Source organism: Hippopotamus amphibius, chromosome 14 (assembly GCF_030028045.1).
Source record: "Hippopotamus amphibius kiboko isolate mHipAmp2 chromosome 14, mHipAmp2.hap2, whole genome shotgun sequence".
Taxonomy (NCBI): domain Eukaryota; kingdom Metazoa; phylum Chordata; class Mammalia; order Artiodactyla; family Hippopotamidae; genus Hippopotamus; species Hippopotamus amphibius.
The window spans coordinates 67,900,045-67,917,529 of NC_080199.1; the positions used below are offsets into that span (position 1 = coordinate 67,900,045).

Sequence of the window (17,485 nt, forward strand, 5' to 3'; positions counted from 1 at the left end):
CGCTATTGGAAGGCGAAGTCTTAACCACTGGACTGCCAGGGAAGTCCCAAAATACTCTTAATTTAAAAGGCAAGAAAGTAACAAGGCACCTTTCATCAAATAAAAGGGAGAAAAAGAATGAATGTTGCCAGATTTGTCTGTTGCGGTCTGTGCAGACTGATACAGTACTTTTTAGAACAAGTTGGAAATATGAATGAAAATCTTTAAATAATTTACATCCATTGACCCAGCAATATACATCCATTGGCCCAGATTTGAGAAATTTATCTTAGGAAAATTAAGAATATGTATAAAAATAAATTTCCAAAGGTTTTTGCTTTTTTTTTTTTTTAGCAGTTTTTTAATAAGAGGAAAAAAACTGGAAACAATATGAAATGTCCAATATTGAGTTACAGTGGTTAAATTCATTATTATATAGGATGGCTCTTCATTATACATGATTAAATGAAAAAATCAAACTGTAAACATCTGGATATATATGGATCTATTAGTTGTCTCTGGATGGAGGAACTATGGATATCTTTCAATTTCTTTAGATTAATTTTATTGTTTGTTTTTAATAATGAACCCATATTGCTTTTGAGATAAAAGGGGGGCAGAGAGGAATAGTTTCAATCGAAACTTTTTTTTAATAAATAAAACTTTCTTAACTCACTAGTTTGCTTCATGTATCAAGTTTTTCTGTTTCTGTTCATAGTGGGTGAATGTGACTAATTTTACTATCTGACTAATTTCTAAATTGTTTCAACTCTGTTTCCATATCTCCATCTCATTTGGAGTCAGTTTCATCTTCCAACAAACACCTGTGCCTTTTCCATTTCTATTTCCATTATGTTTCTAAACTTTGGATGTGGAGTTCAGGTAGACCTAGATTCACATTTCCTGTGAACTTGGGCAGCTTAATCCATCCACCTCACTTTCTTCATCTATGACCTGAGGACAATGAGCCCAAGTTCATAATCCTGAGGTAATGATTAAAAATTTTTAAATGCACATCGAGTGTTTAGCATGTCTTCAGCACTCAACAACAGTTACTTCTAGTTACTAACATTTTGTGTGTGGTTTTCAGAACTAATTCTGATGCTACTGTTTATAATAGTTAATGTAAATTGGATTTAACCTAATTCTTCTAGTCTGTTTCCTCTGTACAGTGAATTTGTGAGAAAACAACTGAAAAAGTACTAGGAAAGAGAGATCCTGATGAAGCATTTCTTTCTAGAATACAGTACAGTACCACTTTTTTCCACTTTCAAAAGCCAGCTGTCATAGTAACTAAAATATTCTTTTTTAAAAAGCTGTAAGACATTCAGCCAAACTCTGAAAGAGGCTTAAAGGAAAGAGACTCTATGTCTACATACATTTTCTAATATGGGAAGTTTAAAAACAAGAACATCCTTCATTTCTGAAGAATAGCTAGCTATTTTGAAAGCTGCTTAGGTGAATTCCACCTGATAGTGAGATCAGTATCAGAGATTCAGTTCTTATATTGGAACAACAGACACACAGAACTCTCTTAAAATCTTTTGGAGACTTACGCAGAAAGAAAAGCAGATTTTAAATGAAAGCTTTTGCTTTTTATTTGTTTTGAGTTTAATTGACATTTTAACTCTAGTCTCTGAAAGATGGGAGGATGTTCTTCTTTACCTGTTGCTCAGTAATGTTACTGCTCTTTTTGGATTCAAAGTTAAAGCTCGTTTGGCATATACTATTGAACTTTCAACGTGGTTCTTCCTGAAGAAAACCATTCTCTCCCTTCCTGAGCAAAACCCTTCTGCCAGAAAAAGAAGGGAAGAAATTATTCCTACTATTAAATAGTCAGCAAAGTATATAGCAAATAATTTCCAAAAGAAAATATAGATGGCTAACAAAAACTCTCCAAATGTTTACCTTTTTATTAAAAAAAAAGAAATTAGATCATGTGTGGTTATATTTTCCCCTTATCAAGACTAAAAGCATTCATACTTGTAACTTAGTAATCTAATTCTATGACTTTCTCAAAGGAAGAAATCCAGAATATAACTAGAGTTTTCTATTCAAAGATGTTCTTTTTAGACACCTTTCTAATAACATGAAATTAGAAATGGTCAGCATGTAGGTGAATAGTGAAAGCATGGTTAATCTATATGGTGAAATATTACATTGCCCTTACAAATTGACACACACAAAAAAAGACAACACTACTATAAGTTCTTGAAAAATAAACCTGAATCTTATTAAGCCTCTAACAGGAAATACAAAGGATAGAGGGACATGTTAAATGTCACCAGGGGGGTACAGTCAGCAAAATTCAAAATCTAGGACACTGTAAGACAAATCAACATGGTTTCTTCAACAAATAAATTATAAGAAAAAAATTTAAGAGGTAGGAGGAACCCAGGGATAAAAGAAATACCAACCAAATTGTATGAATTTTATTTGGCTCTTGATTTAAACAAACAAAATATTTATGAGATAATTGGGCAAATTTGAAAACTGATTGTATATCTGATAGTGTTAAGGAATTATTCTTAATGTTTTCAGTATGATAATGGTATTATGATTGAAGTATATATTAATTTATAATATATGATGCCTAGAATTGGTTTCAAAATAATCCTCAGTTGGGCAGGGTGGTAGTAAAGGGCTTTAGAGGAGGCAAGATTGACAGTTGGCCATGTGTTGATAATTGTTGAACTCAGGAGTTAGGTACATGGGGCTTCATTTTCTTATTCTCTCTACTTTTGTGTATGTTTGAAAATACCATAACAAAAAAGCTCAAAAACAACAAACTTGAAGATAAGAATTTTTTAGGTTACTTTAAATGAAGAAAAGCATGATATACATGAGTAAATTTCAGCTATGGTTTTTCAAATGCAGAGGGAAAAAAAAGAACACAAGGAAATACACTGCTCCTGGACCTTTGTAGGACCTGTACCTTCTTTTCTATCTAGGATTTGTCACTTCAGAGAGTTTTCAGAGCCTAACTCCTAAAGGTGATGTTTTTTAAGCTCTGTCCCTACAGACAGCACCTATATGCCTCTTCCCAGCAACATTCCTGGGACTGGCATACAGAGAGTGATTTCCTAAGCCAGTTTTTTTCTAGACTGAGAAAGGCAAAAAACAAACAAAAAACAAAACCACAAGGAAATATACAAAATATTATCAGTGGCTGCTTTAAGTAGTAAGATTATGCATGACTTTTCTCTGTATACTAATTTTTTCATATATATGTAAATGTATATGCTTGCCAGTTTCTTTACAATGAGCAGTTTTTAATTGTATTTATTTTGATTAATGGTTCAAAAATCAAATGATATAAGAAAGTATACCGTGAACCTACCTCTGCCCTTCATTTCTCAGTCACCCAGTCAGTCCCAGAAGTAACAGTTATCCATTTTTTGTATATCCACCTAGAAGATATGTGTGTGTGTAAGTCTCTCTCTCTCTCTCTCTCTATATATATATATATCCTTTATTTTTTTAAACACATGGTAACACACTATCCACTGTCCTGTTGTTTCCATTTAACAACATATCTAGGAAACTGAGCTGTATGTGTACATCAAAGTGCTTACTCATTCTGTCACAGCTTCATAGCTAGTCCCTTTAGATGGACATGCAGATTTGCTGCTTCAAACAATACTGAAGTGATCAACCGAATATGAATGTCATTTTACACATATGCAAGTTTATTGTGTGAAGAATTCCTAGTTGTAAAATTGCTAAATCAGATTATGTGTATATTTGTAATTGTGATAACGGTTGTCAAATTGCTCTCTGTATAGTATATGCGCAATATGGTAAAAATTGATAGGTTTTATTTGCATTGCTCTTAGTATTGATATAAGTATGACTGAAGTGAGGATCTTTTCAGTTGTTCCTCTTTTTGTGAATTCTTGTTCATAACTTTCACCTCTTTCCAACTGAGTTGTTGAGTACCTAATAATTTGTAGGAGCACTTTATGTATTTTGGAAATTAGCCTTTTGTCTGTAATATAAATTGCCAGTATTTTCCCCCAATTTATGTGTCTTTTAATTTTTAATATGGTTGGATTTTTCTCATTTTGCCACACAAAACAAATTTTATTGTCAAGTTGATCTGTTCTTCTGGGTTTTGTGTATTTGTGCCTTCCTTGGGATCATTTAAAAAATTATTTCTGATATTTTACACTTAAATCTTTGATGTATCTGGAATATGTCTGAGTCAGTATGTGGCTCAGGTCCAGTTTAATTTGGCTTCCAAATAGCTACCAAAATGCCCCACAGCATCTTTTTTCCACTGACTTAAAATGTCATCTTTATCATATTTGTAAGTACCCACATGTTTTGTGTGTGTGTTTCTGGCCTTTCCATTATGATCCATAGCTTTATCTATTTACGTTCTAGTACCTTAGTTTTAATTATTTTAGCTTTATAATGTATTTTTAAATCCTCTGGAGCTAGTCCTTCCTCACTGTTAGAATTTTCTTGACTCTTCTTGGGTCTTTATTTTTCAATATTAACTTCCAAATCCACTTGTCTAAATCAATGAATAATTGTTTTTATGTTTCCATTGGTGTGGCCTTAAAGATTAGCCTCAGGAGTGTTGGCTTCTCAGAGCTGTCAGCATCTCCCGTCCGTGGTCATGGTGTGCCCTCTGTGGTTGGATTCTTCTGTTTCCCTTGGTTGCATTTATGTGTTTCCTTTATTTAGATCTTGTCACATTTCTTGTAAAGTTTATAGATTTTTCGTTTTTATTGATGTTACAAATATTGTCTTTTTTTCCACTATATCTTCTGATCACTGTTTCTGCATATGAAGGCTAAAACAGATATATATACACATTTTGTGCCCACTCACCTTTTTACATTCTCTTATTGTTTGTAGTAGGTTTTCAGTTGATATTCTTGGGTTTTCCATAATGTAATGGTTATATATAAAATCATACCATCTACAGATAACCCTTTTCTTTCTAATACTACTAACTTTTCTTATAATTAATACAGTATTTTTTATTATAAAAATCGCTTAAATATATGAATTTTGAAATAATACATTTCCCTTATATTTAGCCCTGAATAGTGTCATCTTGGTAAATACAATTAGACTTCTTTCAGTTGTACGTTTTTGGAAATCCTCAGTAAACCTTTAAAGATATTAATGTGACCTTTTAAAAAAAAGTTTCTAAAACAATGCGATAATTCACATTGAAAATAAGTATTTTTATTATTGATACTTATTTCATCACTCTTTTCCTCAGGATCAAATGGCTATTGCATGTGGATCTCGAGCTCATTTGGAAAAAGAGTCAATTGCTCAGGTGAGGCTGTCATCAACCATGGATCAGTTTTTTCCTTTTCTACATATACATTAGCATGAAATAAGCTTCCATACTTAATCTAATAAAAATGAGCTTCCTTTCAAAAGAACAGATTGGCACATTTAGGAATTGATTTTTTTTTTCATGAGTGTACCAGAAGGATGTAGACTTCACTTTGATTTAGGATGCAAGTAGCTCTTTTTTTAAGACACAAAGAAAAGAGTTCCCATTCAGTTATAAGGCAAATTTCTCCAGATGATGAATTTGTGAACTTATCAGCTTGCCTTTAGTTTTTCTCATGTCAGCACACTTAAGTACTATATTTTAAGTTTTATTCAGTTTAATTTTTTTTTTTAACTTTTCCTCTTAGAAAAGCATTATACCTTCAGATTTGTAAAGTTGTACTGCCCTTTTCAGTATATTCCAAAAAATCACTGAAGACATTAACTTCTTCAGGCTGTAATTTACACATTGGGCTAAGAAGCTGGAGTAGCTTTGAGGAAAAGTATAGGAATAAGGAATTACTCTATGCAGTATTTTTTATTTTAATTATTTTTTCACTTAAAAATGTAGACCTGCTGTATCAAGCTCCATAATTTTCCACTGTATTCTCAAGGATCATCTACTAGAGTGGCCAAGTAGATCAGGAATAAAGCCAGGTTTTCCAGTGCAAGGTCAGAATAATCTGGGGCGGTGTTTTTTGTTTTGTTTTTTGTTTTTGTTTTTTTGTTTTTTTAATGCATGTTCCATGTTCCTAGGCCAATCCCAGACACTAAGTTGGACTCTAGCCATGGGACCAGGAGTCTGCATTTTTAACAGCTTCCCAGGTCACCCTATGCATTCCAGAGTTTGAGAACCAATGGAATAAAAGTCTGAACCTTTCCCTCAGTGATTTTGAAATAGGACATGAAAAAATTCTAATTTTTTTTCCCAAGATATACTGATGGCAAAGTCGTAAAATCCCTTAAGGATTTTGCTCAGGTGTGGAAACCTAAACTCTCCTTTTTTTAAGAAATTATTTTCACATCTTCAGCATCTAGTCCAAATGTAACTCTACAACCCTGTGGACTCATTGGTATTTGGAAAAGGTTAATCGTTTAACCACAGAGAATATCAAACTCCTAGAAATTTAATACTGAAAGAGAGTTTAGAGATTAGCTAATCCAACTTCATCACTTTACTGATACACAAGAGGTAAGGAAAGGAAAAGTGTATGTGCAAAATGTTCAGTACATTATTTATAATTGTGAAACACTAGAAACTATAAAATACTAAATCCCAACACTAGGAAGTGTACATATTTCCCCTGGATGAAATGTCATGCAATACTAAAATAGATGATAATGGAGACTGTATAATAATGTGGAGAAATACTAAAATATTAGGTTGTACAGAAAAAACAGTATGATACTGTAAATACAGTATAATTGTGTAAAAACATTATTCAAACAAAACAATTAATGAAAATAGACTGATGTTAATTTAAGGGTTTTATGAGTAAATTTTTTCCTTTTTCAAAAAAAATATATAAATAGGGGGAAAAAAGGATAACCTACTTAGAAAGGAAAAGTGATTGGAGAACTAGAAGGCAATAATTAGGAAGCAATTGAGGTAATCTAGGCAAGAAATACTTGAGACCTGTATTGTTGGTGGCAGTAGAAAGGAAATGTGGTTTTTGGTTTTGTTTTTAACGGTGCAAATTCTTTTCACTTAGAACATCCATTAGTTGCAAACTCTTTGACTTTTTTCCAGAGCAGTATTTAGATGAGACTGTGCTATGGTCTGAACCTTCTTTTACTTAGCGATGCTTTTAACCAGTCATCAAGGGGTCTATCCCAGGATCTGTGTGTTTACAATTTATCTTGTCATCTATCCATCCATTCCTCCATCTCTAACACTTAGTGATTGACATAGTGCTTTTGGACCCTACAGAATTGGCTGCTACTCTAGAAAGAAAGGGTAAACTGGTCCAGTGACTAGAGATCAGTACTAGAGATCATCTACTGCAGACACTACGTATAAACTCCTGCTGAGTAGGCTTGTATTTCAAGTCCAGATGATTCTCATAGAGCTATACCTGTCTTATAGAAATTCATCTCCAAGGGACAGCACATCTATCTGCCACATGTCCAAGAAACTGTGGCATGGCCTTCCACTTCTCAGCCACTTGGGTGTCCTCTTAATGTGCTATAGGTAATATAAGTCCTACATGGTGATCAATCTGTGGATAGTGAGAAAATTATAAAAGTATTAATTTATCAAGATAGTAAACAGCAACTTCAGTAGCTTAACTGAGTAGACTTATCTTTCCTAAATACCTTTATACATATTCTCAGTTAATCCTAGTGTCTGTTCTGTTGTTCTCTGGGAAGACAAGCATGCATGATACAGCACCAATGGAGTCTTTTCAGCATCCTTAAAAGTGTTCATTGCCCATGTGTTCTGTATGACAGTTATAACAGTCATGTTTATATCGTCTGGGTATTCTCAAATGTATCATATTTAAAGGATTCAAAATAGAGTCCATTACTTTTTGTTTGATAGCTTTGGATTTTTTTTTCTTTTTTTTGAAGCGCCTTTCCTTAAGTCTTGGGACTTCTAATTCTCTTTTTAAGATAATAAAATTACCAGTCAGCTTTAAATTTCACCTGAATTCCTTGCTTACATTTCATAAACATTAGAGATTATTGTTAATATTAAAGCAGTGAATTTTTTTAAGCTCTTTATTGGAATATAATTGCTTTACACTCTTGTACCAGCTTTTGAGGTACACCATAGTGAATCTGCTATATTTTATACATATATCCCCATATCCCCTCCCTCCTGCGACTCCCTCCCACCCTGTCTGTCCTGGCCCTCTAAGGCATCACCCATCATCAACTTGATCTCCCTTTGTTATACAGCAACTTCCCACTAGCTATCTGTTATACAGTTAGTAGTGTATATATGTCTATGCTACTCTCTCACTTCGTCCCAGCTTCCCCTTCGCCCCCTGCTCCCCCAACCCCATGTCCTCCAGTCCATTCTCTGCATGTTTATTCTTTTTTTTTTTTTTTTTGGGGGGGGGGGTACACCAGGTTCAATCATCTGTTTTTTTTTTTTTTTTAATTTTTTTAATTTTTTTGGGGGTACACCAAGTTCAATCATCTGTTTTTATACACATATCCCCATATTCCCTCCCTTCCTTGACTCCCCCCGCCTCGAGTCCCCCCCACCCTCCCCGCCCCAGTCCTCTAAGGCATCTTCCATCCTTGAGTTGGACTCCCTTTGTTATACAACAACTTCCCACTGACTGTTTTACAGTTGGTAGTATATATATGTCTGTGCTACTCTCTCGCTTTGTCTCAGTTTCCCCTTCACCCCCCGCCCCCTCCCATACCTCGAGTTCTCCAGTCCATTCTCTGTAGCTGCATCCTTGTTCTTGTCACTGAGTTCATCAGTACCATTTTTAGATTCCGTATATGTGAGTTAGCATACAATATTTGTCCTTCTCTTTCTGACTTACTTCACTATGTATGACAGATTGTAGTTCTATCCACCTCATTACATATAGCTCCATCTCATCCCTTTTTATAGCTGAGTAATATTCCATTGTATATATATGCCACATCTTCTTTATCCATTCATTTGTTGATGGGCATTTAGGTTGCTTCCATGTCCTGGCTATTGTAAAGAGTGCTGCAATAAACATTATGGTACAAGTTTCTTTTGGGATTATGGTTTTCTTTGGGTATATGCCCAGTAGTGGGATTACTGGATCATATGGTAGTTCTATTTGTAGTTTTTGAAGGAACCTCCAAATTGTTTTCCATAGTGGCTGTACCAACTTACAGTCCCACCAACAGTGCAGGAGAGTTCCCTTTTCTCCACACCCTCTCCAACATTTGTGGTTTCCAGATTTCTGCATGTTTATTCTTGAAAGCAGTGGATGTTTTTAAATATCTACTTCAGAAGTTCATAAAACGTTATTTTGTGACTTTTTTACTTTCATTTAACTAAATAAGTCTATCCTATACTATGTTTTTAGATGTCTTCTAAATTTTAAGTTATTTTGCCAAGTTTTAAACATTAAAGATCTTGTTGTTTGTAGATTATATTGTTATGCTTTTCAATATGTTAGAAGTCAAATAAGTTAAAGTCCTCATGTGAACTTCACGTTTGTTTTTTAAAAAAAAAATAGCCATTATCCTAAAAGAAACAAAAATCTTCTATTAATCCAAGCAAAAGCAGTCACGAATATTTTTATTTGGTTATTAGTAAGCTCTTTAAAAACCACTTTAAAAACCACTCAAGGAGAATAGTTTAAGGTATTATTTTTCTACCTTTTAATTTTTTTTTTACAAACTTTTATTGAGATACAGTTAACATACGATAAACTGCATATATTTAGAGTGTACAATTTGGTATTTTTTTTTCTTATTAGCAATGTATATGTGGCAGTCCCAATCTCCCAATTCATTCCCTCCCAACCCTCCCTGCTTTCCCCACTTGTTGCCCATATGTTTGTTCTCTACATCTGTGTCTCTATTTCTGCCTTGCAAACCAGTTGATTTGTACCATTTTTCTATATTCCGCATATATGTGTTAATATATGATATTTGTTTTTCTCTTTCTGACTCTCTTCACTCTGTATGACAGTCTCTAGGTCCATCCATATCTCTACAGATGTCCCAGTTTCACTCCTTTTTACAGCTGAGTAATATTCCGTTGTATATATGTACCACATCTTTTTTATCCATTCATCTGTTGATGGACATGTAGGTTGCTTCTGTGTCCTGGCTATTGTAAATAGTGCTGCAGTGAACATTGGAGTGCATGTGTCTTTTTGAATTATGGTGTTCTCTGGGTATATGCCCAGTAGTGGGATTGCTGGGTATACCTTTTAATTTTTATTTTTCTATCTTTTGATTTCTCTTTGTTCCTTTCCTAAGCATAAATGCTCTTTTGGAGGTTTAATCAGTCAACAAGTATTTATTGGAAATAATTTTAAATGGAAGGCACTGAGCAAGCTGTTGTGAGATTCCCAAAGTATTTTAAGATGAGGTTTCTGCCCTATCTGCTTAGAGAGGTAAGACATATTTACATCAAAACATAACTAATGATTCTAGGTGATCAATGAGAAGTGCTAAGCTTTTCAAAGAGTTTGTTTTATGTACCCTATAGATAACTATTTTATTCTTCCTTCCCTTCTTACCCTGTTTAATACACAAGTGAAATTGTGGTCAGGAGGTTAAATTGAGCTTTCAGGCCTCCTTCCCTTATTAAAAGCATCTATTAAGTTTCTGTTACTTCCTGTACCAAACACTTGGCTAACAGCTTTAATATTATCTCATTTAAACCTTATAGTACCTTTGTGAGGCAGGCATTTTCATTCTAGATGAGGAAAGTGGGATTTAGAGAGTGGAAGTAACTTGTTCAAGGTCAGCATGCTAATTATTAATGGAGCCAGGATTCAAATATAGGCCTGCTCAGTTCAGTGGCTCTTTCTCCAGTCATCACTGTTGAGTCATGATTTTATTCCATGGTGATAGAAAAAGCCATGTGCATAAAGAACAATACTAAAGATCACAGTTATGAAAACGAAAAGCCAAGAAGAGGAAAGGACTCTCATTTACTAGGATGAGATATTAAATATTCTGCATGGACTCTTACTGGTTTGCCTATGTGTATATGTAATATATTATTCCATGGGTCTGTTACCATAATTATAGAAAATTTTAAGAGATCTTATCTTTTTTTAATCCTAAATATGAAAGTCTTGAATGCAGTGATAATTAATGATCTGTTTTTCTTATGTTTTAAGGTTTGTATTGTTTAATGAATAATGGAATATATGTCATGTTACTACTACTAATGAAATTAGTGACTAATAACAATAGTGAATACTCAGATAGGATTAAAGACTACTTAAGTTTTATATCCAGAGTATTAAGGAACTTACCCATTAAAATATATTTAATCAGAAATATCTGTGATAATTAGAGACACTGGGTTTTTGTTTCAAAGTCCTTTCTAGTCTATGACTCCTGTGACTCTGCTGAACCTCGTCTATCGGTATTCTCATTAGCTAGGTATCAAACTTCAGGTTGAAATCTCAGTGTTTCATTTTTCCAAGATATTCTGGTAACTTTTTTGAAACTGAAATATATTTGGGGTATAGAAGCACACAGTATGAGGTGAGTGAGATGTTCTCTTTGCTCAGAGCAGCACCCCCCAACTGCTGTGGTATATTTCTGCCAGCTGAAGCCCTGACTCTCACAGGCACTATGATTCCTCTTGCCTGACTCAACCTCCAGGAAGTGAGTAACTACTTTTCTAGCCCCTGTCCAGCTCCAGGCAGTTTCTAGAATAGACTTTGCCAGTGCAGTTAATGCAGCAGTGGCATTCATCTGTGATATCTACACAGTCAGTTAAATATTAAATTGCATTTGTCCACAGCCAGGTGTTTTCAGTGTCTCCTTTGTAGATCAATGGAAAAGTCATTTATATTTTGTCTTTGTTTCAGCGTTCTTACTTCCGTACTCTTCTCATGTACGGGTTCCACTTTCTGGTGTGGTTCCTTTGTGTCAAAGGAATCAGGGACACACAGTGTGGTTTCAAATTATTAACTCGAGAAGCAGCGTCACGGACGTTTTCATCTCTCCACATTGAACGATGGTAGGTTCCTACCCGGAATGTGTCTGGTGTATCTTATTATATAGCAGTTACTCCAGGTAATGGGAAGCAGCCCTGTATTCTCATAATGAACATCCAGGTTTAAACAAAATTGATACTCATATATGTAAACTTAATCTGTACCTTTACTGGTTTGGTTCTTATTTTTAAAATCACAAACCAAACATAGGGTATAAAGTTATATATTCACCTTAATTGTATACAGTATAAATTGAGAGGCCTGAAAACATCCTGTTTCCTTAACCTTCCTTTTATTCCTTTGAAGAAAAAAGAAAAAGCTAGAAACATCAAAGCAGAAGAGGGTACTCACTTTCTCTTCTTTCCTTTCTTTTACAGGAGTAAGTTCCCTCTCCCACCTAAGACCAATCTTTGCACCTCTGCATCCCCTTCCACCTTCTAACAACCCAATCCTGTACACTTATTTTTTTCTCTTGTGTATTCAGCCTTTTCTCCCAACCACATCTTTCCCATCAGTTTTTGCAAGTTTAAATTTCTCTTGCCATTAAAAAAACACCCTCTCCATTGACACCCACCCCCAACACCCCTCCAGCTCTAGCCCTCTTTCCTTTCACAGCCAACCTTTTCTTGGAGAAGTGGTCCATATTCACTGTCTTCATCTTCTTGCTTCCTGCTCACTCCTCACCCATCTTCCCATCTAAACATCTAGTTACCCTCCTATCATTAAATCCAGTGGTCACGTTTAATATGACCACATACCATCTCAGTGAACACATCAGCAGCAGTCGATACTTCTGAGCACTCTCTCCCGAAATATACTGTTCCCTCAGCCTCTCTTTACTCCAGACCTCACCTCAGCTCTCAGGCTGTTTAGGGAATAACACTGTCACACAGAAGCCTGAAACCTTGGAGTCATTCCAACCCATGACTGAGGCCTGTTGATTTGTGCTTTTATGTCCCTTCATTTCTCTTCATCTTCACCACCCTCCAGGGCATCAGTTCTTATGCTACAGCCCAAGGGGACTCTTCACAAATTAGAAGTGATCAATCAGATGCACCGCTTCTGCTTCCCATTGCCTTTCGGTGTCTTCCCAGGGCCTTGAGAGGGATTCCGATAGGCAGTATCAGTAAAGATATTATGGTCTGGCCCACCTGAGTCTCCACACGTGGAGTCTTCCCTTCTCACCACCCACTGCCCCTCCGTCAGCATCTCCTTATCCTTCAGATCTCCTTTAGGACAGCCTGCCCTCACTGCTGATTGTTTGCTGCAGCGCCGTACGCCTTTCTCTTGGCACCAGTTACATCTGTAGTGTTTTATGTGTGTAATGTTTCTTTTTCTCTATTAAAACATAAGCTCCACAACAGCAAGAATCCCATCTGATTTTGCTTATTATTATATAGTTCACTATCTAAGAGAGTGCTTGGCATATCATAGGTACTCAGTAAATATTGTTGAAAGAGTACTTACTTAGTGTTAGTTCTGGGTTCTGGGTGAATGCTGTTCATGGCAGGAGTCTGCATAATTATTCCAGGAGATGTTCATTTTTATAGTCTGTATAACTTTCATGCGTCTATTTGCAAAGATCTGTTATCTCCCTAGAAATAAATGTCATATTATCTTCCCAAATAACTTTAAAGAAACTGTAGTTTCAGAGTTAAAATTATCAAACATGTTTTTAAATCTTTTTCTCCTAGATTAAAATTTTCTAAGTAATGTATATTTGGTTCTCAAATTTAGATGCATGTTTTTATTATGTTAAAGAATAAAATATACTGATAGTTAATGGACTCCAAAATCAGAGAATCTAATTTAAGAAGTCACTCTGAAAATAAAGCCCTCCCTCTGCATTTGATATTTTTCAATCAGTTGTTACGTCCAGATCTAGGGTCAAAGAACTAAGTTCTTTATAGTTCAAAAGGAAGGATTTAAAAATGGAGTTAAGATTGATGACTTAAAAAACATGAAGTTTCCTTGTCAGGATTGTTCTAAGGCAGCATTGTCCAACAGAAATATAATATGAGACACAAATACAGGCCATACATGTAATTTTAAATTTTCCAGTAGCCACATTAAAAAGTAAAAAAGAAAGATGACATTTATATTAATACTATATTTAACACAATATAGTCATTTCAACATGCACTCGATATGAAAAAAATATTGAGCTATTTTACATTCTTTTCTTTGTACATCTTCAGAGTACAGTACATCTCAATTCAGACCTGCCATGTTCCAGCTGCCCAGTAGCAAGCCACACCTGGCTAGTGTGGTGGCCAGCACAGTTCCAGGGTTTTATGGGTGTTTTTTTTTTAAGTTAAAGAACATGTTTTTATTTTTTTCTTTAAATTTTATGTTCATGTGCATGTCTTTTTAATTATTTATTTGCAATTTGATTGATATAGTATTGACCTGACTTAAAATTTTAACTTCTTACATCTCTCTTTAGGGTCCAATTATGTTTATTTTGTGCCCTTAGAGGAGAAGCACCCAATATACATGTATCAACCTGATTAGCAGTATACCCTTCACCACAGTAATATTTCATTGTTTTTACTTAAACATCTCTGTTCCTTCACTTCAATCAAGAAAGACTAAAGAGTAGATGTGTTTTTTTCTTATGTAGCATAAGTTTTAGAAACCAAAGTGTGCATCTACTTATTTCCATGTTAAGTGTCACCTTAGGAAGTTTTTTTAAGAGGACTTATTTTAAAGATTCATTGAAATTTTTGTTGTAACTTTCAGGAAATCCAAGTCAAGTAGAGTTTCTAGGTATTAGAAAACTTCAGGGTATATGCTATATTGCTGAAGTTAAAAGACTACAGGCATCTCTTTGATTTAGAATTACTTGAGTACGGGTAACATTAAATGTTAAATATAAATATGTGTATAAAATCTCCATCCTGTGACCTATACCTCACCTGAATTCTTTCCATTTAATGTTAAGGTATAATTTGAACCAATTTATGAGTAATTTTTTTGAATGGATTCTTTGAAATGTACTTTCTTCTAGTGAATACTTTTTAAATTTTTAATCAGTGTTATTCATGTTTATAATTTGAAGTCATTCCATCGGGCTTATAACAAGAAAACAGTTGTCCTTTGCCCCATCTCCGTCCATCTCCAGTTCCAGCTCCCTCACTATAGTCACTTTCATCTCTTTACTGCTTGCTTGTGGTGTTTGCTTTCATACTCAAAACAATAGGTCTGCGTAGCTATGTCTCAGTTTTTCAGTTTTAGATATTACTTTCCAAAATAGGAAATCAATGAATAGGTATTTTATTCTCTTAAACGCCTGTACACCCTCCACAGTTATGCTCCTAATACAATTTTAAAATAATGTTTGCTTAGCTCAGTGTTGATCGTTCTAGCTGGGTAAAGAGAATTCAGGTTGGAGCTATAGCAGCTAATGGGATTATAGGACCCATATAATCGTAGTACGTTTTGTTTTCCTAAAGGTAATAACTGTCTGGAGTTTTCTGTTGACACTACTTGACTACAAATCTGACACTTCCTTGTCCTCATTCTCCGACAGGAGCATAAATTCCCAGACACATCAGATTGTGCCTCAACTCCGTCTTTTTCTTGGAGACATCTCCTCAGCTCTTTCTTTCTAGTTGTTTCCTGGTCTGCTGCAGCTCCTGTCCTAGACCTTGTTCTCCTTGGTTTCCACCCTTTTTAGTAGAGCACATCCTCTATTAAACTTCCTAAAAATAGGAGAAAGACACTGTGAGACCCTGCATGTGGAGATGTGCCTTTATTCTGCCCTCAGACTTGTTGACCAGTTAGCTGGAGAAAGTTATAGGATGGAAATCATTTTTCTTCTGGATTTGGAAAGCATTGCTCTGTTGTCTTTGGCATCAGGGTTTCTGTGGAAAAGTCCAGTTCCGTCGATAATCTAATCTTGATTCTTGGTCTATGGCATGTTGTTTCCACCCTGCTTTGGAAGCCTTTTCTCCAGAGTGCTTTGAAATGTCATGATTCAGCAACTTAACATGGCTCTTTTTCACACATTTTGCTGAGTACTCAGTAGGCCCTCTAACTCTGGAAACCCATGTCCTTTAGTTCTGAGAAATGTCCTTTAATCATTTCTTTGACGATCTCCTCTCTCTTTTCTCTCTTCTCATAAAACAGATGTAGAGCCTCCCTGTTGACCCTCTGATTTTATTTTCTCTCCTCCTTCTCATTTTTCTTCTTTTGAGATTTCCTCAATTTTATCATTTAACCCTCCTTTTGAATTTTTATTTTTGCTCTCAATTTCCTACGACTCTTGTATTACACTATTCATTTTTCTAAACCTATTCTTATTTCAGGACTACAGTATCTTCCACTGCGTCTCTTAATGTCTCATTGAACACTTGCATATTTTCTTCTTTCCTTGCATTGTGTCTGTTGCTCCAGGTTTTTTCCTCTATGTTTGTTGCTGTCATTAACGTTTACCCTCAGGCATCTTCAGTGCAGCTCTAAAGAACTCATCAGCAGCTGTGTGCCTGGTCAGAGACCTCTGACTTAACTGGTAGATTTCCCTGCAGAGTAAACTAGTGGGGCCATTTTATGTGGGTCACTGCCAGCTGTCACTATGTTTTGGGCTGGTCATTTTCACCAAAGCAGGATCCTTCGGTCTCGTGCCTAAGAGATATGACCCTGGCTGCCAGCACTCACAGAACCAACTGGAAGAAAGGAGACTCTCATGCAGATTTTCAGTGAGCCCTCCCGTTTGCAGCCCACCTGCACCCCCACCTCAAGAGGTCCCTTGAGGCCCCTGCTGCCTGAGTTTTGGGGGCTCTGCGGCACTCATTAACTTGCTCTGGGCTTCTCCCTCTGCCTCTGTCTACTTCCTGGTTACCACTTGTCCAGCTACTTTCCACCTTTCAGATTTCTTTTTTATTACGCTCATCTCCTCCTCTTTTTGTTCTTGTGTGGTTATCCCATCATTGTTGCTTTAATATCAGTGGGATTTCAGGAGGGAGCAGTAGGGTGTGTGTGTGTCTGCCATGTTAACAGAGCCTCAGCACACTGTTCTCTGTCCGTGAGGTAACCGCTGTATCAGGAACTGAGTAACAGAAGAAAGCATGGTGGCTCTGCCCCTCCCCACATGTACAAAAAGGCAAGAAGTCATCTTAGTTGGAGAATAACCCTTATGCTGCTTCCCTTTATTAGCATAAGGTTCCATCCAGAAGTACTTGGTATTTTAATTATAATGTTTGCTTTGGTAACAGATTGGTCTCTTATTTATAATATGGTGATGTGAACTGCAGTGTTCTTTTGTGTATTTGTTTTTTAATAAACATCTCATGTCTTCTAAAATGTTTAAAGGGAGAAGGATACAATAAAAATTATAAGATGAATAGCCTTTCAGTTTTTTGGGGTTTTTTTAAGGTTTTTTTTAATTAATTTATTTAATTTATTCATTTATTTTATTGGCTGTGTTGGGTCTTTGTTGCTGCACACGGGCTTTCTCTAGTTACAGCGAGCGGGGGCTACTCTTCATTGTGTTGCACGGGCTTCTCATTGCAGTGGCCTCTCGTTGCAGAGCATGGGCTCTAGGCGCATGGGCTTCAGTAGTTGTGGCACAT

At 35.6% G+C, this 17,485-nt stretch overlaps 1 protein-coding gene across 2 annotated transcripts in view; it reads left to right on the forward strand.

Annotated features, from left to right (window-relative positions):
* The window catches only part of ALG5 (ALG5 dolichyl-phosphate beta-glucosyltransferase), a 40,139-nt gene that overhangs the window by 18,436 nt on the left and 4,218 nt on the right, over positions 1-17,485 (forward strand). For both annotated transcript variants that reach the window (XM_057707457.1, XM_057707456.1), the window contains exons 7-8: positions 5,219-5,278; positions 11,784-11,935. In XM_057707457.1, coding sequence (XP_057563440.1) covers positions 5,219-5,278; positions 11,784-11,935 — 212 coding nt within the window. The remainder of the gene's footprint in view (positions 1-5,218; positions 5,279-11,783; positions 11,936-17,485) is intronic.